Source organism: Macaca nemestrina, chromosome 5 (assembly GCF_043159975.1).
Source record: "Macaca nemestrina isolate mMacNem1 chromosome 5, mMacNem.hap1, whole genome shotgun sequence".
Taxonomy (NCBI): Eukaryota; Metazoa; Chordata; class Mammalia; order Primates; family Cercopithecidae; genus Macaca; species Macaca nemestrina.
In genome coordinates, this window is record NC_092129.1 from 126,634,485 (window position 1) to 126,659,346 (window position 24,862).

Here is a 24,862-nt window from a genome sequence, read left to right on the forward strand (position 1 = left end):
GTAAAAAATGAAGAAAGAGCATTTGTTAAGACATGGTCTGAATTCTTAAATGTCTGAATTCATAATTTGTCAAAATAATTTTTGGATGGAAAAAATGAAGTAAGAAATTTAAAATTGATTTTATTATTGTAAGTTTGATTTGAAGTTAGAGGCACGTACATTTATTTCACTTAATCATGTACTTTTGGGGAGTATATTCTTTTAGTCATTTCCATATTTCCATATATGCACTTGTTCCAGTTACATTTACATATTGATTTGTATACAAATGTACATATACATTTTTATATGATTGGAGCCATTGTGTGCATACTACTTTATAACTGGTTGTTTTATACATAATATGTTCTGAATATTTTTCTATGCAATTTAATATTAATGACTAATTTTTTTTTTTTTTTTTTTTGAGATGGAATCTTGCTCTGTTGCCAGGCTGGAGTGCAGTGGCACAATCTTGGTTCACTACAAGCTCCGCCTCGTGGGTTCAAGCTATTTCCCTGCCTCGGCCTCCCGAGTAGCTGGGATTACAGGCATGCGCCACCGCGCCCGGCTAGTTTTTTGTATTTTAGTGGAGATGGGGTTTCACCATGTTGGCAGGGATGGTCTCGATCTCCTGACCTCGTGATCCGCCCACCTCTGCCTCCCAAAGTTCTAGGATTACAGGTGTGAGCCACTGCGCCCGGCCTAATGGCTAAATTTTTAAGTAAGTTGTGTTACTTGTGGCATCACTTAGACACAGCCTAAGTAAGACACTCAGAAGTGTAGTGGTTTGTCCATGATAGGTAAATCTTGTTTACTTAACATTATATTAAAATATCACCTAAATAAAATAATGTGTAACTTGAAAGCAGGTATGTTTCCCTAAGCAAAAAGATAATGTTTACGTGTATTGATCACCTCTTACTTGAAGTAACCATAATCATTTTTGTTAAATATGAATTATAATGTTCGTTTAGACTGAATTTTCTGATTAGTGTTTCAATTTTAGTATATATGCTGCCAAAGTCAGTTTGTAATTAGTGTTTCAATCGTCAAAACTGAAAAAGTTTTATTTTTTGGACTGCTGGTCCAAGATAATTTAATTCTTTCTTTTATGTATATTTCTCTATTCATTTCAGGCCTAACCATTAAAATAAAGAAAGATATGGAATTTAAGAAGTATACATTTGATCTGTCATTCAAAGTAAATCTCTGTCTGACTTTAAATTTGAATGCAATACATGATAATCAATGTATTATTGTAAATTATTTTTAGATAGCATTTAGAAAAGTGAATCCAAATCATCTTTAAAGTAACCACCTATTATTTAAGATATCTTGACATAAAGGAGAAATACCTATAAAATACTCCTGGGAGACTATAACCTGGAAGACACCTTGGTGTGTCCTACCAGTAGATTCTTTTAAAAATATATATTCATATAATTTATTCACCTTGGAATATTATACATAAAAATAATTTGACCTGCATTAGATATAATGTAGAAATCAGAGACCCATGCTATCTGACCTATCAAAGCCTACAGTGCTTTTCTGACTCTCAGTGAGATTCAAGCCACCTCCACCATATCCAGGGTCTCCAAGAGGCTGTTCACTTTTGGGAGGCACCTGAAGCCTCTGATGCTTTCTGATTGTCATTTGTGGCCCAATAGATGTGTTGTAGTGTCACCTATTTTTACTCATGTACTTTCTACACTAAATTTTTAGCACACCCATTGTCTTATCTGATGAAGTCTCTAATGTTTAATATTTTCAAGTTTCATGTGTTTCTCATTTTCATTTTCGTTTCTTAGTCATAATCTAGCCCTATTGCCACCTACTACTCTAAGTAAAATTGCAGTTTTCCACCAATCTTCAAGTTGGCGTGCCTTTTTGATCTGCTTTCCATTTTCTTCAGAAAATCTGGCAGGAGGACAGGAACACACACACACTCTTCCATCCATTTAGGGCTCTTTATCCTGGAAGTGGTTCCTTACCCAGAACACGGACCTGTATGTAAAAAACAGAATCCCTAGCAACCCTCTTAAGTTGCACTTCTTTCCTGGCTTTGAAAGTTGATAGAGTTTTAATTAGTTCAACAGAACCTGAATTAATACAGATGAGACAAGTTTACTTTAGGTTCCACTGAGGCTTATTGGCCATTTTTGTTATATGCTTTCTGGAAAGTTTTGCAGAAGTCCATCAAATAGAGTGACCTGTAAAGAACAGATCTAGCTTTTCTGTTAGCCAGAAATAGACTTTTAGGAGATAAGTGTGGGGTCGAGACTGAAACAGAGCAGAAATTTTTTTATCGATAAATGGGGAAGTGCTGATTCTAAGATAGTTTTTTTTTTTTTTAAAGTTCTTTAGATTTCTGGAAAATGTGACAACACTGTGGCAAAACCAGGTCAAAATGACCAGGTACACCACACTTAGACTTATCATGTCATTGACTTTTTATCAGGCATCAAAAAATTATCTGTCACTAGACTGTGAGCCCCTGGAAGAATAGCTTATTTTTTATCCCTAATGACAAACATAGGGAATGATTAATGAATTCGTTGGAATCATTTGTATATCCAAGCCCTTCTTTTGTTCACAATAAAGGTTAATAAAAAGAAAATTCTCCTTTGACAATCTAGTCTGGCACAGTGCTTAACAGGAATAATTTTTGTTAAAGGAATTGTGAAATTGTCAAAACAATAAGATCCACCCCTCCCCCCATTTAACCTATGTGGAATGCGCTTCTGTTCTGCAAGAAAAATCCAGCCCAATCCCAGCTTGCAAATAACTTCCTTTCAAATGACCCATGTATGCAAATGACAGCTTCTTCCCCTACTTCAGTAGTCAGAGGAACATTTGTGGGAACAAACTCCTGCATTTGCTCTAGTCTTAAATATCAGAAGTGGAAAGAAGACATTTTTGTTTTTTTTAGGTTAGGACAATTTTTTAATAACTTCTTTGCTCCGAGATACCACTTTTACTATAGCCAATCTCTGTTGATACCCTTTGTTACACCCTAATAATTTTGCCAATTAGAGATTCATTGGGACTATCAAGGTACCCTCTGTCTAAATCACAAAAGCCTTTGGAAAATTTCAAGGGCCAAGGGTATTTACATTTTTATGTTAAAAGTTTTCAGACTGAGTGGAGTCCTTCTAGATTCAGGGCGTGGTACTTGGGTTCTGAGGGAGGAAAGAGGTTGGCTTTGGAGAATGTAATAAGTCTTAGGTCAGATGTTCTTGTGGAGACCAGAGGGGTAGCATGAAGGCATAAGGTTTTTGAAATGAAGGCTTATAAACATCATATTTGGGCCTATATGAAGAATTCCAAAGTTTTGCCTTGGATGAACAACTTAAAATATTAGCTTATTTTTATAAGCACAACTGTTTCATACTTTATTTATATTTACATTACTTAAGAGACCATATTCAGAGATGTTTTAGTTTAGTCCATGACATTTCCACTCCTGTCAACAACTTAAAAATCCAGTGGCACAAATTCAAATAAACATAAATAGATACTGCTTTTCAGCTGAGTACATATTTTTGAAAACTCAAAATGTACAAATGTTTCAACTAAATTAGAATAAGGTGGATTGGGAACTTAGTCACAGTTTTATAATAATAAGTCATGTGTCTAATTTAATGTATTGGGGAATTTTTTCCATATTAAATTTTCTAGCATTCCTCAGTCTGGTTCTGATCAGTGTATTATTGTAGACAGGAATGGTAGTGTTTAAGAGCTTGGACCCTGGAGCTGAACTGATTGGGTTTGAATCCCATCTCTATCACTGCTGTGTGACCTTGGGCAAGTTCCCTAACTTTCCCGGCCCTCAGTTTTCCTACATAGAAAATGGGAATAATAAAAGTATCTGCTTCATAGGATTATTATGAGAATTTGGTAACTCAATATATGCAAATCTGTTGGACCAGAGCTTAGTGCATAACAGTCAATAAAAGTTGAGTGTCAGCTTTTATTAAGAGTAATAAAATTAGCCTTCTCTCCAGTCAGCTATATTAATTAGGATTTTACTTTATCCTTCCAGTTTTTTAGGAACAATACCAAACCTACCTGAGTTTTTGCAAATAACTTAGTGACAGCAATAGTCAAAATAACCAGTAAAATCTAACAGCAATAGCAGAACCTACAAGAAATTATTTTCTTCTTGGGGCTGTTGACCAGTGTTATGGTCTTTATGAAGTCACATTGGATTTATCTGGTGGGTAATTTTTTCATTCGGGAACTTAATTTTGATTAACTGGAAACATTATTATTAAATATATTTTTCATAATTTTATGCAGCATAAAAAGCACAAGTCCTTTTTCTGTGCCAAATTTTTATTTCAGCCTGATGATGATAGAGATTAAACCCTCTCAAATCCTTTTGATATCTTAGGTTTTGCTGATAATTAATATTCTACAAATGAGTGGGTCAATGACAGATTGTATTTGAAGCACATCAGACAAAAAGTAGTTATTGAATCTCTACTTGATACCCAGCATTGTAGCAAAAAAAAAAAAAAGAAAAAAAAAGTAAGACCAGGCATGGTGGCTTACACCTGTAATCCCAACACTTTGGGAGGCGGAAGTGGGCGGATCATGAGGGTATGAGTTTGAGACCAGCCTGGCCAACATGGTGAAACCCCGTCTCTACTAAAATTACAAAAATTAGCTGAGCATGGTGGTGCATGCCTGTAATCCCAGCTAATTGGGAGGGTGAGGCAGGAGAATCACTTGAACCTGGGGGGTGGAGTTGCAGTGAGCCAATATCATGCTATTGCACTCCAACCTGGGTGACAGAGCGAGACTCCGTCTCAAAAAAAAAAAAAAAAAAAAAAAAGTAATTCAGACTTCGCTACAGTCTCAATCCAAATGATAAATGAAGACTAACTAAAAGAAAACTTTGAGAAAACACTAGTTATGAATAAGTGATTTATGAGCTGTCATAGATTTTCAGTAGAAAAAGACACCAGGAAAAAATGGAGTAACAAGAAAGGTACAGTGAGGAGAATTTTCTTGTGTTAGCTCTAGAGTGGAAAAAGAGAAAAAAATTTATTCCAAGGAGAAGAAAAAGTTGGAATTTCTTGAAAGGTGGCCAGTCCAGTCAGCACATGGATAAGGAGGGATGGCAGGGAGGCTGGAGATGAATGTGCACCTTCTCAAAAATAAGAGAGAAATTCTAACTCCCTAGAGACAAAGTTGTTTCCTAATGCCCAGCCAGCATTGCAAGTCCTTGGATTAGAAATACAAATTATATTTATTCAGCGAGACATTACATGGTTCAGCATTATTTCCCCCCCTTGAATTTACAACTCTTCTTTCTGTCTTTTAAAAATGACATTTGCCTTCTTCTCAGCCTTTCCTCAAGCTAAGCCTCTTGGGGGGCAGCTGCTAAGTGAACAGCTCATCCCTGCTTTATTGGTTCCTTATTAGAGTTCACTTAGTTCTTTCCATTTTTTTTTTCTCCTGTTGTTTCAGGAACAAATCTCCCTAGCCAGGAGTCTGAAGTAGTATTTCCATGAAATTTGGCTCTATAATAATACCTTAATCACAGCGTAGGTGATTGATTTCTATGTGAATGATTTCTTGATAAAAAATAGTAAAGAGGTCAGGGTCAGTAGTTCATACCTGTAATACCACCACTTTGGGAGGCTGAGGCAGGAGGATCACTTGAGCCCAGGCGTTCAAGACCAGTCTGGGCAACATAGTGAGACCTCACCTCTACAAAAAATATGAAAATTAGCTGGGCATGATGGCTTGTACCTGTAACCTCAGCTACTTGAGAGGCTGAGGGTGGAAGGATCACTTGAGCCTGGGAGGTTGAAGCTACAGTGAGCTGTGATCACACCACGGCACTCCAGTCTGGGTGACAAAGCAAGACCCCATCTCAAAAAACAAAACAAAACAAAAAAACCCCAAAAGTGAAGAATTAATAGAAATCATGTGCCTCTCTAGATGGGACACCCTGATACTTATGGCAGCGACTTCCTATTTTTCAGCAGGATGCTCCATTTAGATTTCACGAATTCATAGATAGATACCTATGATATTTTTTGGTGTTTCTTAGAATTAAATTATAAAACATCCTTACCTCACAAAAAGTGTTGCTTTCACGTTGTTTTTACATGGATGGTGGCCACCTGAATGGTCAGTACTGGCCATTGGACAACATGGAAGAGTTCCGTAGAGTGTGACTGAGCTCATTGCCATGTGATATTAAACAGTGTTCTTTAAAGATCTTAGGTTTTTGAGGATAAAGGTTTTTTTTCTTCATGCAAATATTACATGTATTCAAGGATTATGGGACTTGGAATAGAGTTGTTTGGCCTGGGCCTTGCTCTCATAGTAATACTATAATAATTTGAGATTGCAAGTATAGACAAAGTAACACAGCAACACACTTACAGGATTGAAAGAAATGATAGTTACGCAGCTTTAAACTTGAATTCTACATGAGAGATCACATGGTCTACAGACTATTTTTAAAATAAATATGAGTTAAGTTGTATTGTAGGACATCAATATCCGTATATATAGAACCTATAGGATATAATGAAATCTATATGCTGGGCGCGGTAGCTCACCTAGCACTTTGGGAAGCTGAGGCAGACAGATCACTTGAGGTCAGGAGTTTGAGACCAGACTGGCCAACATGGTGAAACCCCATCTCTACCAAAAATATAAAAATTAGCCAAATGTGGTGGCACATGCCTGTAGTCCTAGCGACTTGAGAGGCTGAGACAGGAGAATCTCTTTAACCTGAGAGGTGGAGATTGCAGTGAGCTGAGATCGCAACACTGAACTGCAGCCTGGGTGACAGAGCAAGACTCCATCTCAAAAAAAAAAAAAAAAAAAATGTCTTATGAGTCAAATATTGCTATCATGGAGACCATATTTGCTATGATACTTTACAGTTTGTTCAGAATTCTAAAAATATATCCTACCATAAATATGCACATTTTGCATCAGTGAAAAATACTTTACTAAGCATTTAAAATATGGCTTTTTGGGCTTTTTTTTTTTTTTTTTTTTTTTACTTTTGTTTTTAACATACAAAAAGCCTCAAATAATGGAATTGGTTTTGAACTTTTATTGATCCTGACTGCACCAATGTGCCTGTTTGTTTTGTACTCAAAAGTTTGTTTGCTTCCTGCTTAGGGTGACCCTGGACTGCCTGGGAACCCTGGCTACCCTGGACAACCTGGTCAAGATGGTAAGCCTGTGAGTACTGAAAGCTTAGTCATCTCCGGTATATCTGGGATTGTAGTGTCAAAGTAAAAGTTTTGCTGAGCAAAGTTCAACAGACAAGGAAAGCTTTATTCACGACTGCTGCCATAGGAAGGAGAGACTGAACTCAACTTTGTTGGAACAAAAGGAGCTGGGGTGTGTAAGCATTAGGACAAGTTAATGGACAAGTAGTAGAGGACTTTAGATGGGAGATTGATCAATAGACTTAAGCACATTGAGTTATTCCACAGTTTGCAAATGTTTTCCTCTGTGATTAGGCCATCTCCCTTTGCTAATTGGTGGTCATCAAAGTTACATACATACCCTCCCTCAGAGACTGGAAGATAGTGGGGACACTATCTTCCTTGATGATTACATTTCAAAGGAGTGGCTCTTAGGTCCTTGAGAAAGACATTTCTGGGTTATAAAATTGACAAGTAGCTTTTAGAGCTTTTTAGAGTATTTACATTTCAAAGGTGCAGAGAAGGAATTTACAATTGTAAGTTCTCTAAAGCAAATGCTCTAAGGAAAAGGGAGGTCCAGGATCCACAGTCAGGAAGAAAGCTGCCTAAGTTTAGTCAAGCTGAAGAGAATGTTAAGGCCAGCTCGGGAATAGAGTTAGTGTCCTAGTTAGCTTTTAGTTATCTTACTTCAAAATTGCATACATCTTTGCTACAGAAAAAAAAAAAAAAAATACTGTCCAGTGAATTCTCAGTATCATGAAGGGCTGGTTTTAGAAATTCTGTTGTCTTTTCTCTACACATCTGTGGAAGCTTTCAAGTTAAAAACCCTTTTAAAGGTAATGTTATTTTCCTAATAATATATACACTGGAATATATTTATAGTCTGACTAAAAAATACAATATCCTCTAAGGCTCAAGGAAACTTTAGAGATGTAAAGGGAACATAAATAAACTTTAAAGCACTTTAGGCAAATATTTACAGTTAAGTCACTATCAGCATGTATATAAGAGTAAACATTAAGAATTAGCTTTTGGCTGGGCACTGTGGCTCATGCCTATAATTCCAGCAATTCACGTGGCTTATGTGGGTGGGTCACTTGAGACCAGGAGTTTGAGACCAGCCTGGCCAACTTGGTGAAACCCCATCTCTATTAAAAAAAAAAAATACAAAAATTAGCTGGGTGTGGTGGCACACACCTATAGTCCCAGCTACTTAAGAGGCTGAGGCACAAGAATCACTTGAACACGAGAGGCGGAGGCTGCATGAGCTGAGATCATGCCAGTCTGAGTGACAGCACAAGACTCTGTCTCAAAATGAAGAGGAATTAGCTTTTGAATGTTTGAATGTCAAATTATAATTGTCACCAAAATGAAGCATTTACTGAGATTTTCTTTATCATGAGGCATTAATTCTTACCATGAAAGAGTGAGAATGTTTGCATTGTGAATCAAAATTGTTCAAGGAATGAAAGAACCATAGATAAAATGCAAAATCATCAATACCTTAACCATGAGGATGAAAGAGTTGCTTAAGTTCCTCAGAGATTTCCTAAGAAATTAAAAAACAAAAAACAAAACAAACAAACAAACAAAAAAAACAACTAGCCAGATTTTGAAGAAGTAGTAATGTGCTAAGACTTTTTATACTAGTGTTGCATGGGAAGAGGATGGATAAACAGGTAAACCTCTCTAGAGAAAGATTATCAAAAAAGGGAGGTAATTATCCTTAGCAAACTAACACAGAAAACGAGATACCGCATCTTCTCACTTATAAGTGGGAGCTAAATGATGAAAACATATGGACGCATAGAGGAGAACAACACCCCCTGGAGCCTGTTGGAAGGTGGAGGGTGAGAGGAGGGAGAGGATCAGGAATAATAACTAATGGGTACTAGGCTTAATACCTGCGTGATGAAATTATCTGTGCAACAAATCCCCATAACACAAGTTTACCTGTGTAACAAACCTGCACGTGTACCCCTGAACTCAAAAAAGAAAAAAGAAAGCAAACTTGGGGAAATTTGTTTTTCTTAAAAAGTAGGGAGGCTGAAGGGGTAAACAAAAGTGGTAGCCACCTGGAGATGCAGAGAGCTAAGGTGATGTTGTGTGGTTGCTGGGGCAGCATTTTTTCAGCTGACTCACAGGGATTCAGAGTGTGAGGGCAATCGAGTTACAGACTTTGATAAAGACAGTGATTTGATCTGTTTTATGATTTAGAAGGATAAATATAAATGCTATTTGGAGAGTAGATTATATGGGGTCAAGAGTAGAAGAAAGGAGACTACGCAGGAGGTTGTTTCATGATTGTAAGTGGTAAGAGTAGTTTGTAATAGGGTGATATGATGGGAGAATGGAGAAGTCAGATTCTGGGTTATTCTTAATGGAAAGCTGACCACAGTTGCTAGCAAATTTAGATATAGGGTATGAAAGGCAGAGAGGAATCAAAGAAGAATCAAAGGAGTATAGCTTGAGCAACTGGGTGAATTGTGGTGCCATTTACTGTGCTGTGCGAGACTCGGGGAGATAGAAGTTTTATAGACATGTCTTAGTCCGTTTTCTGTTGCTATAACAGAATACCACAGACTAAGTAATTTATAGAGAAAGGTTTATTTGGCTCATGATTCTGCAGGCTGGGAAGTCCTAGAGCATGACACTAGTATTTGGCAAGGTCATGGCAGATATCATCACATGATGAGAGTGTGAGTGAGAAGTAGTGGAGTGGGAGAGAGCAGGAGAACAAGGGAGTCAGTCAAAATCATCCTTTTTATCAAGAATTCAATCCCTTGGTAACTAACCCACTCCCCACAATAATGACCTTAATCTATTCATGAGGGAAATGTCTCTATGACCTAACTACCTCTTAAAGACTCCACATATTATTACTGTTACAATAACAATTACATCTCAATGTGAATTTTTGAAGGGGCAAACATTCAAACCATAGCAGGTGGGAATTAGAACTATATTTTTGGACAGGTTGGAGGTGGCCAATTGGGACTTATTTTCATGCAGATGTATGCAAAACCATGAGAGTGGATGAGATCACTTAAGAAATGAATACAGATAAATAGAGAAGAGAAGGTGGCAGGGGATTGACCACAGGGCTCTCTTACAGGGGAAAAAGAGGAAGTGGGTCCAGCCCAGGAATTTGGGAAAGACTGATCAGTGAGATGGGAGGAAAACCAGGGGAGTGTCGTTCTATTAGGCGTGTTATTGCTGTCAAGAGATCCAGAAGAATGAGGCCTATGACTAGACCATGGATTTGCTATAGGAGAGTATTTGAGGACCTTGATGAGTAGGATTTCAGGGAGGATAGTACAAACAACAGATTGAAATGAATTAAGCACAGAGTGGGAGATAAGAAAAAGGGTGACAGTGAATATAGATGCTTTTTTTTCTGAGAGATATAAAAGGAAGCAGAGACACAGAGCAGTAGAATTGGCACAATGTTTTAAAGGCAGGGTTTTTAAAAAATGGGAGATATTGTAGCATGTTTTTATAATGATGAAAATGAGGCAAAGGAAAAAATCAAAGTTTGGAAGATAGGGGATATTTTCAGGAGGAAAATCCATAGGTAGGTTGGAGGGCGTTGATTCTAGTTACAAAAGTAGAGCTTGGCCTGGATGGAGAGAGTGGGCAATTAAATATATGAGACATAGGTCAAGCTGATGGCACTTTAAAATGTGGGCTATTTTGGGGGAATAAATTGAGGGAATTATCATAAGACAGCTTCTTTTTGAACGAAATTGAATTGAGGGAATAGACTCCAAACCTAACCTCTCCTCTTTTGTATTTATCTTCAACCCCCATTATATGCCAGCATTTGCCTTATAATTTCTCTTATAGCCCATTCGTTTCTCACTTTTACTTAAGAGGTCATATGACTTTACTGCATTTCCTCACGTCAATTCCTTAATCTCACTGAAGATACTTCCCTGAGGTCCCATGTGAGTTTTGCCCTAATTACACTGAGTGAGCTGAGTTTTATAAATGTGAGCCTCGTTGGCCTGCAGACCCCTTTCCTGGGACCTACTTTTTTCTGAGACTGGCAGCTGAAGTGCTGTACTGACTCCAGAGCCAATGCAGTTCACACACTGATGTCATCTGGTGATGCCTCAAAATGACACAGAGCTCTCAGACCGCACTGCTAAATGAGTTAGGTCTTTTTAGTGACAGAAAAATCCTGGGTAATGTTTGGAAGTGAGTGCTGAGCAGGCCTTCCACAGGCTATCAGCCCTTGGTTTTCTTTGTTTAAAAAAAACTCTTCCCATGCATGAAGCACTGGAGGTGAATTATTGTTAGCCTGATATAATACTCATGGATATTACTCTATGACTCTAAGTTATAATAGACTTATTTATTGTCTCATCTCATTTAGTACATGTATGTGTTTTGGTGTCTGTGTGTATGATTTTATGTGTAGGTAACTATGGTAGTATCTGATAGTAGTCTCAAAGAAAAACACAACTGTGGTAGGAAGAATAATGGTCCCTCAAAGATGTCCATGTCTCAATCTTTAACTCCTGTAAATGTGTTATTTTACACGCAAAAGGGACTTTGCAGATACCATTAATTCAATGATCTTGAGATGGGAGATTGTCCTGGATTATCTAGGTAGCCAGATATAATCACAAAAGTCTTTATAAAAGGGAGGCAGGAGTGTCGGAGTCAGAGAAAGAGAGTCCATGATGGAAGCAGAGAGCACAGTGAGGTAACCGTGAGCCCAGGAACGATGGGAGCCTCTAGAAGTTGGAAAATGGAAGCTCCCCTGGAGCCTCCAGAAGGAATGCAGTCTGGCTGGCACCTTAGTTGTATATAAGATTCCTTTCAGTTTCTGACCTCTGAAACTGTAAGGTAATGAATTGGTGTTATTTTAAGCCACTATGTTTGGGGTAATTTGTTATAGCAGCAGTAGGAAACTGACACATCAGCCCAAATCCTGTCTTCCCAAAGGTATGACTTTTTCTTAAATATCCAGCCCCTCCCCCCAGTCTCCCTACCTCCCCCACATTTCTTTTCCTCTGCAGGGGATGTGAGGTTGGGTGGTCAGGCAGGAAGAACAAGCAAGCCTGGGAGCCAAAACAGCTGAGGGTCATTAGTATGTGTTCAAGGCCAGTACCCAGTGGGAGTGGAAAGGTGTGGGTGGGGCCTCTGGCTGGCTATTGGAGCCATCTGGACCAAGGAAACTTGGATGGAACAATTTGAAGGGAATTCTGCTTTGTTTGGACTTGTTTCTGTGCAACCCCCCTCAATAAGCAATTTGAATCTCTTTCACACATTATAACCAGGCCAAGCCAACTGAAACTTTAAATAGGAAATTATTTCACTCTGGAGAAATACTAATTTTCATAAGAAAAGTGCCTTCAACCAAAATTAAAGAGCTGTTTCGGATTCTTCTATTTCTTTCTCAGTTCTCTGTCAGTTAAATAAGTTCTATTATCACAGTGTCTGAACATGTTATTGCTTTACTATTTTAACATTACAAAAGAGGTAGGGGAAATATTTATATATCCTGCCAGGTAATTCAGAGGAGTACAACTACTGAAGGCATTATAGAGATATGGCATTGATTTGTTAAAGAAGGCCATATGTGGAAATAGCCCTAGCTTATGAGTTTATAGAAGTTTATACTTTTACAGTGCTCATTTCTGTTTTCTGTTATCATTAGTTACTCTTTTTTTTTTTTTTTTTTGAGACAGAGTCTCACTGTCGCCCAGGCTAGAGTGCCCTGGCACAATCTTGGCTCACTGCAAGTTCTGTGTTCCGGGTTCATGCCATTCTCCTGCCTCAGCCTCCCGAGTAGTTGGGACTACAGGTGCCCACCACCACACCTGGCTAATTTTTTTGCATTTTTAGTAGAGATGGGGTTTCACCATGTTATCCAGGATGGTCTCGATCTCCTGACCTCGTGATCCACCTGCCTCGGCCTCCCAAAATGCTGGGATTACAGGCGTGAGCCTCCGCACCCAGCCTAGTTACTCTTTATGAAGTAAGGTACTTTACTAAAGCAAAAGCCCAAGCTGGTCACTAGAGAGATCTGAGATTGTTTCTCTTTGCTGAACATAGGCTGCTTTGCTTCTATGGGCCTCAGTTTCTTTGTCTGGAAAATGAGAAGATGGTTCCAGATGAGGCCCAGGTTCTCTCTAATCTGATATTTTAGGATTCTGTGAAGACCATCATATTGGCTAAGAGAGAAGTAGACTAAGCTGTAGAATTCTAGAGATGATTTTCTATATTAATAGGCTCAGGAAGTGAGTTGGGAAAACTGATAGCTCACTGCTACCAATAGACAAAAGAGTGGGTTGGTCACTGGGTCACAGTTCGTGATTCAGTTCCCCCCACTCTTTAATGTGCCACTGAGTGAACTAAAGATGCAAACAGGGGCCAGCCTTCTATTAAACCTGATAGAAATAACAGTCATCACAGATGGGGAATTTCAAAGTTACATGATTGATCAAACCACAAAAATATAAAGTACTAGTTGGGGGAAGGTTAATAGGAAATGAATTTGGTTATAGAGGAAGGAGAAGGAAGGGAAGATGGCATAGAGTTCTTTAGGCCATTGTTATGAGTTTGGCTTTCAGTTGGAATGAGCGATGGAGTAGCTGGAATAGAAGACTGATGTGATCTAACTTATTTTTAAAAGAAATTACTTTGACTTCTGTGTTGAGAGTAGATTTTAGGGAGATGAGGGCAAACACAGAAGGAGAAGTCAGGAGGTTCTTGTAATAATCCAGGGGTGAGAAGATAGCAGCTAGGGCCAGAGTGATAGTGGTGAGATGAAGAGAACTGCTTACATTTTGGGGGTATTTTGAAATTAGAGCTAACAGGACTTGCTGATCTATTGGATATGGGTTTGAGAGAAAGAGAGAAGCCAAAGGAGATTATGGATTCATGGGAGAATGGAGGAGATAGTATTAGGTGAGTAAAATCAAGTGGTTTTGGCAATGTTTAAATTTATATATTAGACATTCAAGTAGAAATTTTAGGTAGGCAGCTGAATATAGAAGTCTGACATTTAGGGTGAATGCTCTTCTTGTGAAGTATCTTTTCTTGTCCTTTGCCTATTTTCTATAGGAGTGAGGGTATATTTCATATGGACAAATAAGATCTTATGCATTAAGAGAATTCTTTGCTATATATGGTGTAAATGTTTCTTCTGACTACTAATTTGGTTTATAATTCTGTTTTTAAGTTTTAGAAATGTAAAATTTCCCCAGAATGTAATGTTTTCTTTTTATTAGTTCCAGTGTTATTTTTCTTTAGCCTTAGATACCTATGTATGTTAATTTAGCTTATTATGATTTTTAATGTCTATTAAATCTTGATTTCATTGGGAATTTATTTTTGCATTTGAGGTAACATGAAGATCCAAAAAGATTTGGAGAACTTAGAAAATGAACTATTTACAGTGAAATTCAATTGGAGTAAATGTATGGGTCTTACTTGTCTTTGAGATGTTATTTAAGCTTGATGAAAAAGGGATTAATGTATTTAATAGGGCTGCCTAAAAGGCTGATGCAATTTTTTGGCATAGTTTGTAAATGCATAACATCTGCATTGAGAGAGATGACAGCCCTGCCTCTGGAGTGTTAGATTTGGTTTAGAATTCTACACATGAGGGACATGAAGGAACTGGAATTCATTCAGAAGAGTATGACTTGGAGTGGGCAAGAACTCAGAAGACAGCCTGTGAGTGAAGGTTCACTGAACTCCAGGTATAATCCAAACAAGAGATGCTACTTTCAAATATTCAAGAATAATGATAGAGAATAGGAGGACAGGGTGGACAAGCAGCCCTTAGGTTTGCAGAGTATGCTTGTTGAGGGTGAATAATTAAAAAAACAAGTAAGAACTATGAGATAAGCTTGTTTGTTATGCTTTCCTTTTTCCAGACCCTTAACTGAATATGGTGCCAGTTGTGGACTCAACAGTTTAAGAGCTGTTGGGAATTTGGGGCTGAGTGCCATGAAGATTAAAGAATTGGAAAATAGGATAGAGCTGGTTAAAGGCCAAAGCAATGGCTATTATTTAGCTTGGAGGAGAGAATTACAAGAGATGGCTTAGTTACAAAGTGTATGAAATACATTCTAGATAGAACGGTGTCTACCTGAACTCTCACTTCAGTTTGAACTCCTTGGCAAATAGATTTATTTGTTTACTTTATGTGTTCTCTCTCTCTCTCTCTCTGTCTTTCTCTCTCTCTCTGTCTCTTGTCTCACTAATAAGCTAAAATATGAACCATTTACTACAAATGAACTATCCTACACTTGGGCAGTTTATCGCTTTTTTAGTTATTTAAAACTATGCCTTCATACGGCTTTCCAAGAGAAAGCTTTAACCCTGGTGAAAAGGCATTGCTGTATGAAATGTGGCTGCCTAAGAGGCTGATAAAAATTTTGGCGTAGTTAGTAGAAATATGACATCTGTATTGAAAGAGATGTTGGATTTGGTTTAGGAGTCCACACTTGAGGGACATGCAGAAACTGAAATTCATTCAGAATAGTATAACTGGGAGCATTTAAAACTCAGAAGACAGCCTATGAGGGAGGGTTTACTGAACTTTGAGTATAATACAAACAAGAGATACTATTTTCAAATATTCAAGAATGATGCTAGAGAGAAAGAGGACAGGGAGGTAGACTTGGCAGAGGGTGAATGGTTAGTAAAACAAGTAGGACCCATGAGATGAGCCTGACTAGCTAATTCATTTTTCTTCAACATTCTCCTTTGTGAAAATCATATGTAGATTATTCCATGTTTATCTCACATGTCTCTTAAATAGATTACATATATATTATAGGTAGTATATACAATAATGTGTGTAGACATGTATATATATATATACACTAATGTTATTGGTATACTAAATTCTTCAAAGAATTGATCAGTGACACATCTAACATCTGTGATTTTTAAGACAGGTTTGTGCATGTGAATGTAGGGCTGTTTCTACTATTAGAGTTCTCAGTTAGTGATGACTGGTTGAACTCAGTAATTATTGATTTGTTTGCTTATTTATTCTGTCCTCCACTCAGTCATATACCTATACTTGCTGGGTGCTTACTGTATTCCTGGCACTCTTCTAGGCTAAGGATATATAGCAATGAACAGAACAGGAAAAAAAAAAGCAAAAACAACCCCCAACCTTGTCATTTTGAAGCTCACATTCTATTGGGGAAAAATAGGTAATAAATACACACACACAACATCAGATGGTGTTAAGTACTATGGAAAAAATGTAGCAGGACAGCAAGAGAGGAAATGAGGTTAGTTATTGATTGCCTCTTTTTGAGTATGAAAAGCACAATTACTAGAGATTTATATTGGGAAGTAAGAATTAATAAACATGGTTTAAGTTACCTTAAAAAGTTGCACATTCTCCTTTTGAAATAAACTTAGTATAAGTTTAAGTGTAACCTAACTCAGGGAATGAGGCAGTTTACCAAAGTTAATTAAATTCTTTGAATTTAAGGACCTAGCTCTATCTGCAGAAATTATTTGTCAAAGGTAGGCAATGTTTTTCATTTATGTGCTTAGCTCAACGGAAACTGGATGATGTTGCTCTATATTTATCTATCCCCTACTTACCTTTCTCTATATGAAGGAGGATTAGATTTAGGCTAAATCTCATTTATAGTTAATGTAGTTTTCTTTAATTTGAAGTAGAAATATTGTTTACTTCACAGTAGCATATAACTTCTCATTGTCCAGTAGAAGTTACTTATGTTAATCCATAATTTTTTTTAATTTTTTAATATTTTTTATTTTTAAATTTTATTTATTTAGTTTTTTTATTTTTGTGCAACTTAACATTTTACAACCAATTAAACTCTACTTTCCTCTAGAGTCCCCTCTTAGTCAGTGGTATCATCAGCCACACTCACTGCACAAGCCAGAAACCTACCTCAGCATCATTCCACAACTCCTAATTACTCACCTCCCATAACCCATCATTAGGTTAGATTAAATATACTTTGAGTGGAGTTGGTTGTACCTACCATTCTCTATCCCCTTCAGGAACCTCCCACCTGGTCTTCATGTTTTCTCCTGCCTCTTCTAATCCATCCTCCACAGGGCAGCAAGTGATCTTTTCAGAGTACACTCTAATTGTGTGACTCCCTGGTTTATATGACTTTAGTGGCTTGGATAAAGGTCAGAGTCCTTTGTAAGACCCATGAGCTGGGCAGATAACCACCAGTCTACCATTCTGATATGCTTTTCAGCCTGGTTCCCCTTATTCTCTCTCTTTTGGCTCTGTGGATATGGTACCTCTTTTCCTGATGCATGGCATATAGAAGAATTCCTCTCAGGCATTGTGCTTTCTTTAGTATACCTTTGTCTCTTAGAAAAACTCCCAACTGCTTGCCCTTCACCTCCCATAGCAGTGTAGTTCTTGCATAGCACTTAGCTCAGGTGTAATTTTACATATGTTAATGGGAAGTGTTAATGAAGTAATCCGAGCAATCAGTAAAAGTATGTAAACCACTTGACTAATAGTTGGGTTAGGTAGCAAACTAGTTTATATATTAGTTATACGTAGAATGGCAGAGATTTATGAATTTTCTTGAAATTTAACTGCATAGAGCTATAGAGCTTGCCAACAACTAGAAGATTCCACAGTGGACATTAAAAGTACACACTTGGTTTTGGTTACCTAGTTACGTTGGCTGTGTACCCAAGAGTATCTGTTGGAATTTTGGAAATCTTTGAAGAAAATTATTTAATGGAATAAACTTTAAATCACATTCTTATATTTTTAAAAGGAGGGTGACATCCAAAATTATTTCTTTGGAATGTATTCTTATTTTTAAGTTTAGAGTGTTTCAAGGAAACTAATATCTCTACCCTCCTCACTACTTTGAAAAAATGTATATATTTAGATTGGCAGAATATTTTATGACATGATTAGAATGGGGCACAGAAGAGTTGGTGACCCTTGCACATTTGGTGATTTTATTTCCTTAATTTCCATTTCAATGCTATACATCTTTCCTGGAGCTTTGTAACTATGAATCATGGAGGAAAATTAAATTGATTCTGTATTCTTTTCTTCAACCCTACAATTTGGCAGTGAGAATATTTTTTTCCTAAAAAAAAAATGACTCATTTATAAAGAAGTTTTCTGTGAACATGGAAAAGACTTAAATACTGTCAGATATCTTGCAGATGGGGGTAGGGTGGATATTTGGACCTGCTAATAAATGCAAAATGGCAAAATTCATGTTGAACAGTATTAACTAGTCAAAGATCATAGGAAAGTTACAGTTCTAAAATGAGACATGAAATGTGTGTTCTGAAAAATAAGAACTCAGTAAGGTATATAAAAAGATTATTTTTTCCTGTTTTAAGGCAGACGCTGCTATGAGTCAACCAATGTTTTATTTCTTTTTCCTCTTGGAAATTGTTCTGTGTTGTAATATTCCCTCTTTTAACCTTTATTTTCCTGGTTTTTAGTCCAAAATTTGTTTTTCTGAATTTCATTCTATTTTTTCTGGTGTTTTGCCCTAGGATTCCCCCAGTTTGGATGTCATTTGGTTTTCTTTATTTTGTTACTAAGCATGTTTCCTGTAGCTTCTAAAACAACATTTGAAGTTCTTTCTGCAAGTAGTATTTTAAGAATGCGTCTAATTGTAACCTTAAAAATATACATGTCACAACATTCTCAAATTGTGAGAAGCACTTATTATTCCTATATTGTAATTCCTCCAAAGAAATAACGAAGAGAGCCATTATAAAATACACTGAGGCCTTGTTTACATGTTTAGCGTTAAGTCTGTCTAATGTTGGAAAAGAGTCAAATCATAAAGATGATGACTGGACCTGCCATTCCCAATGTACTAATGGTGGCTGATAAGGCTGTCAGATAACATTCTGCAGAAGTGTTCTTGTGGTTTTGTACAATAGTCATTGAGTCTGAAGAAAAGAAAAAAACTCACATTTATTGAGTTCCTAATGCCTGCCAGAATTTTCACCTGTGACTCTATTTGTTTCTTTTCAAAAGTGAAGTGGATAATAATACCAGTTTATGGTAAGACACTAAGCCTTTACTAGGCAAAGTGACTTAGCCAACATCTCATAGAAAGTAAAAGGAAGAGCAAAAATTCAGCGCAAGTTCTTTTCCAATTTCAAATTCATCGTCTTTCCACTTCACTGTGTTGCCTCCCAGGATTTGGGGATTGATGACTCTGCCTGAGGTCACATAATGAGTCAGAGGTAAGCTGGGAACACAGTTAGGGCATCTCCATGTTGTTTTAATCTGTTAAAGTGCAATGTGTCCTCTATAACAAACACCACATCAACTTCTTCATAGAGGAGAGGCAGCACAGCAGCATTTGATCTTTTATGAAAGATTAATTTTCCTAAAAAAGTAGTAAGGCAGATATGACATTTGACTTAACTTTCAAAAAACTATAAAATAAAAATAATTTGTTAAATGTGAACTTTGCAGATGATCAACCATTTTTATCAATAGCCAGTTTCCATGGTAACTTTCTTTTGAGGAATTTTATGAACATTCCTTTCCTCTGGGCACTCAGAATTCTAAGCAATTTAAAAATAGTCTTGCAAAATGGATTTCTTTGAATCAGATGAGTCAATCTACAAGGATCAGATCTGACCCACCATGAAGCACTTTCTAATAGAGAATGTTCCCGCTGGCTCTGTCAACTTACTAGCTTTGTAACTTTGGGCATATTACTTAACTTCCGTGCCTTAGTTTCCTCATCTGAAAAAAAGATAATTTAGAACCTACATTAAAGACTGGTTGTAAGGAGGAAAGTGAATTCTAGATTTGTAAATTGCTAGCAGTGACAGAGTTGAGAGTGAATTCCAGGCCTATCTGATTCCAAAGTGGCTGAGGGAAGGAGATTCAGTGATAACTAGAGTAGTAGACATATAGGGCTGAGCAAATTCTACGTAGATTGAATTTCTTCTTTCTTTTGAGTAATCTCGAGAACAGGAAACATGCGATTACTAAACGTTTGCATTTTCTCCTGAAGGATGCACAAACATAACATGATTCCTTGGAGAAGGAGGTTTTTTTTGTTTTTTTTTTTTTACATATTCGTGTATAGAGTTGGTCACTTTAAATTATTCCAATGTTTTTTCAACAGAATTGTGCCAAACAATGTGTTCAATGCCAAAAATACAGAAATGAATTAAACCCGGTCTTTGATCTCAAGGAGGTCATAATCCAGTGACGGAGACAGTGCTAGTCTAGAGAGTAGATGATGGGTTGGAAAAATGCACGTTGTTTTGTCTGGAGTATGGAGAGGTTGATAATCAGACTCATTGTTTCCTGGTGAAGTGCAATGGTTAAGGATTGGGCAAAGAGACTCAAGAAAATAGTTTGAATCTGAGAAGTCATGGAGAAATCATAACAATATATTCTATGAAGAACTGAATAGAGTATGAAGGAGAGATGATGGTTGGTGATAAAAAAAATTGTATCGTCAGCGGGGCGCGGTGGCTCAGGCCTGTAATCCCAGCACTTTGGGAGGCTGAGGCGGGTGGATCATGAGGTCAGGAGATTGACACCATCCTGGCTAACATGTTGAAACCCCATCTCTACTAAAAATACAAAAAATTAACTGGGTATGGTGGCGGGTGCCTGTAGTCCCAACTACAGGGGAGGCTGAGGCAGGAGAATGGCGTGAACCTGGGAGGCGGAGCTTGCAGTGAGCCGAGATCGCGCCACGGCACTCTAGCCTGGGTGATAGAGTGAGACTCCATCTCAAAAAACAAACAAACAAACAAAAAATTGTATAGTCATTGTCATTCTGGAAGTAACTGAGAAGGCAATTTACACAATAGAAAATGTAAAGGCATGTAAAAGGAGAAAAAAATAAGACTGATCTTTCAGAGACAACTCATTACTAGAGGTAGCAAAGAATATTAGAAAGGGTATTTGAAAATGTGAATAGAAAAACAGGGAATTATGATGTCTCTAAAATTACAGTTAAAAATGTATTGACAGGTGAGTGGATGAATATGAAAGACCAGTGCAGACACCCATGAATAGCCACATAGAAATGAAGCTTTTAGATTTATGAATGAAGATGTAATTGGAAACATTAATGAGATCTGTGTTAACATAGTTGACAACGGAGAGTGGTACCCAAACAATAAGATCTAAGAAAAATGGAATCTGAATAGAGAATATGAGAAAGATGCAATTTGATAGTGGTTATTATGTTTGTAGGTGCCAGGTGGTCCATTAATCTGACAATCAGCCCTAAGAAACCTAGATAAATGTTTAGGACCTACAAGTTAATTTGGAGACTTTAGCTGCCATGTGCTAAATGAACAATAAATAGTTCAACTCTTTCTAAAAAAAAATGTGCTATTTTACCAAAGTTCCAGTGTTTGAGGAGGGATGTCTAAGAAGCAGTGGGGATGAGAATGATTTCTCTCATCCCCCTCCCCTAAGCAAACAGCCCAGCCTTGGGGGACCATGGGGGATTTGTCATAACCACCTTCTTACATTTAACATCAGCAGCTTTCTAAAATGAGTAAAGATTGAAGAATAATATTAATCAAGGGTTAATTTATTCTAGGGATTAACTGAGATGGTCATTAATTAGGTGGTTTATAAATACACATGTGTCTAATCCTCCAATCTCTTGAAGTGTTTCTCTCTTGGATATGTTGAATATATTTCAAATAAATCCAGTACATTTCTTAAGAAATTGTGAACATTAACTCTCCTCTTAATTTAAGATTTTCTAAATATTTTTATTAATTTATAAATATTTAGGACCCTATATACTTTTTAAAGGATTTCGTAAAGATCGAAGAGTATGAATTCCTTATTAAGCATTTAACACTTTATTATTTTGGAGTTGTCTGTAAGCGAAGTTTTAGGCATGAGAAACGAGATAAGAGTGAATTCTGAAATGAAGAACTTCTCTTGGTAAATATGAAATATTAATTTTTTTCTTTTTTAATTTTTCTTTAGGGATATCAGGGAATTGCAGGGACACCAGGTGTTCCAGGATCTCCAGGAATACAAGTATGTGATCCACTTATATACATCTTATAAATTTTATTTTTAGTAAACTAAAACCAATAATTAACAAAATTTTATTTTGTGGTTAATTTAGGGAGCTCGAGGACTACCGGGTTATAAAGGAGAACCAGGGCGAAATGGTGACAAGGTAAACACACACACAAAAATGAAGTCAACGGTGTTAGTCCCTCAAAGATAAAGGATGTTAGCTATGATGGTTTCCATTCAGTAGTCTTCATCTTGGTGAATTCTAAGATTTGTGGGCTCAGAAGTTTGTCAGTGGCTATTAGCCAATAAAGCTTAGAGAAGGCTTTATCACTAGATAAAAGAAGTTATCACTGACTACTATCAAATGAAACAGACATTGGCATTGCCCTATGCCATGTTCTCTCTCTGTGATTAAGCTCCACAGGGAGTTACCTTCTTAGAAGAGTGAGTTATGTGAACGAAATGTGTTACTATGTTAACTTCAGATAGCCCAATACCCAAGGGACCATCTCCACAATAAGTATCTATGTGGCATGTGGCCTATTGGCTCAGCCTTAATGGACTTCATCCTTAAGGCTTCAGTGAATACAGGTAACATTTCTATTATTGACTCTTTACAACTCTGAGATTCGCCAAGCTTCCTATGAAGTATATGTTGATTAAATATGCTAGTACTTTCCTATGGATCCAGTCAGCACCTACTGGTTCTGGTGGCTGGTCCATGACCAAGATGCCCAGTTGTATTTGCTCAGATCCCCATGCTGATTTGTTAGGTTAATTCTTAAAGTACAATCTTATTTTCAAAGTCTTTGAAGGCAGTTTGCCGTTAGCCCATGATAAAAACCTACAGTGATTTCTGTCATCCTTGCAAAATTCTTGCTTTGTTAGAATTTACCCAAGTGTTAATAATGTGCACAGTGTTCACATCTGAAACAGTGATCTAGACTGTATCCATTTTATGAGCGCATGGCTGCTTATGTTGGTTACATAAAATTATAGCTGTTAAAAGTACCATCTCAAGTCTGATGGATCTGTTCCTTTCAAACTGATGTGGAGCAAGTTACTTAATGTCTCTGAATCTTATTTTCTTCATTTACATAATGGGGATTTTTAATAGGTTTATTGTGCGGGTTAAATGAGATAATACATGAAAACTACACAGTATGGTTTCTGGAACAGGGTTTCTCTTAAATAAGTGGTTCTTTTTGTGGTTCTGTTTTACTCATCAGTTAGCATGGTTGTAGTTGGGATGTAGCATAGGTTGGGCTGGCATTGGGTCATGAGCAAGTTATGGGTGAGAGCAGTCATCAGGGCAGATAGAACAGTTAGTTACTGGAAAAGAGGCAGAGAAAAAATGGTATGGGTAAAGGCAGAGTTATAGGGAGAATTAGAGGAGGTAAAGCAGAAGCAATAGTTGGTATAAATACCAAAGAAGAAGTGTAAAATCCTCTTTTCTACTAAGTGGCCCTGGGCCTCTATGAGACTTTTAGCCACTAAACAATCTCTGCTAGTTTTAAATGATAGAGGAATCTATAGAAAGAGTAGGGAGGAGGCCAGGCCACAGGCATGGGACGTATCTTATAGAGTCATGCTCTGGAAATATCACAGGAAACAGTCTGACCTTCTTCAGGTGAAGGGAGATTGATTGCACTGGCAGGGCGGGGACACATGTTCTAAGGAGACCACGTGCCAGCCACCTCACCTGTCTTCTGGTCTACTGGATCATGGTTATCTATCTTCTCAGAAATAGCCTGATTTGGGGAAAAATGTATGAAATATGTATGTTTGAATGAATGAATAATATATTATTTTCCCCTTTAGTTGAGTGTTTTAATTTATATTTGACAGAAAAAAAGTATATATTTTCCATGTACAACACTTTTTTAAAGTATATATACATTGTGGAATGACTAAATCTAGCCAATTAACATATATATAACTTCACATAGTGGTTATCATTTTGGTGGTGAGAACACTCTACATCCACTCTCTTAGCATTTTTCAATAATACAGTAATCATAATAAAATAATATATAACACAATAATTAACCATAGTCACCATATTGTACAAAAGTTCTCTTGAACTTATTCCTCATATCAAACTTCAATTTTGTATCCTTTGATCAATGTCTTCCCAGTCCCCATCCTCCCATCCACCCCAGCCTCTGGTAATTACCCCTCTACTTTCTATTTCTATGAGATCACGTTTTTTAGATTCCACATATAAGTGAGATGTTATGGTATTTGTCTTTCTGTGCATGACTTATTTTGCTTAACAATAATGTCTTCCAGGTTCATTCATGTTGTTGAAAATGACAGGATTTCCTTCTTTTCTTATAGCTGAATAGTATTCCATTGTGTGTAAATACCACAATTTCTTTTATCCATTCATCCATTGGCAGAACTTAGGTTGAGGCCATGTCCAGGCTACTGTGAATAGTGCTGCAATAAAATGGGAGTGCAGGTATCTCTCCAACATACTGATTTCATTCTTTAGTTGAGTTTTACACACTTAACATAAAAAGGGGGATTTCATTTGTACATCTTAAAATAATTGAACTAAATTTTTGTGGGAATAAATGTTCCTTATTTTAAAATAAAAGAATAACAATAATTCTACTAGTGGCATCTTATGCTAACTGCTTTATTGTTTTGGGTCATTGTGTTATCTTTTAAATATAGGTCTGTAAAT

At 37.0% G+C, this 24,862-nt stretch overlaps 1 protein-coding gene across 2 annotated transcripts in view; it reads left to right on the forward strand.

The window, feature by feature from the left end:
• Nucleotides 1-24,862, forward strand: part of LOC105479541 (collagen type XXI alpha 1 chain) — a 197,532-nt gene that overhangs the window by 89,915 nt on the left and 82,755 nt on the right. The window contains exons 10-12 of one of the 2 annotated variants that reach the window (XM_071096926.1): nt 7,141-7,203; nt 22,132-22,185; nt 22,277-22,330. In XM_071096926.1, coding sequence (XP_070953027.1) covers nt 7,141-7,203; nt 22,132-22,185; nt 22,277-22,330 — 171 coding nt within the window. The remainder of the gene's footprint in view (nt 1-7,140; nt 7,204-22,131; nt 22,186-22,276; nt 22,331-24,862) is intronic. The other variant, XM_071096925.1, reaches the window with a different exon arrangement.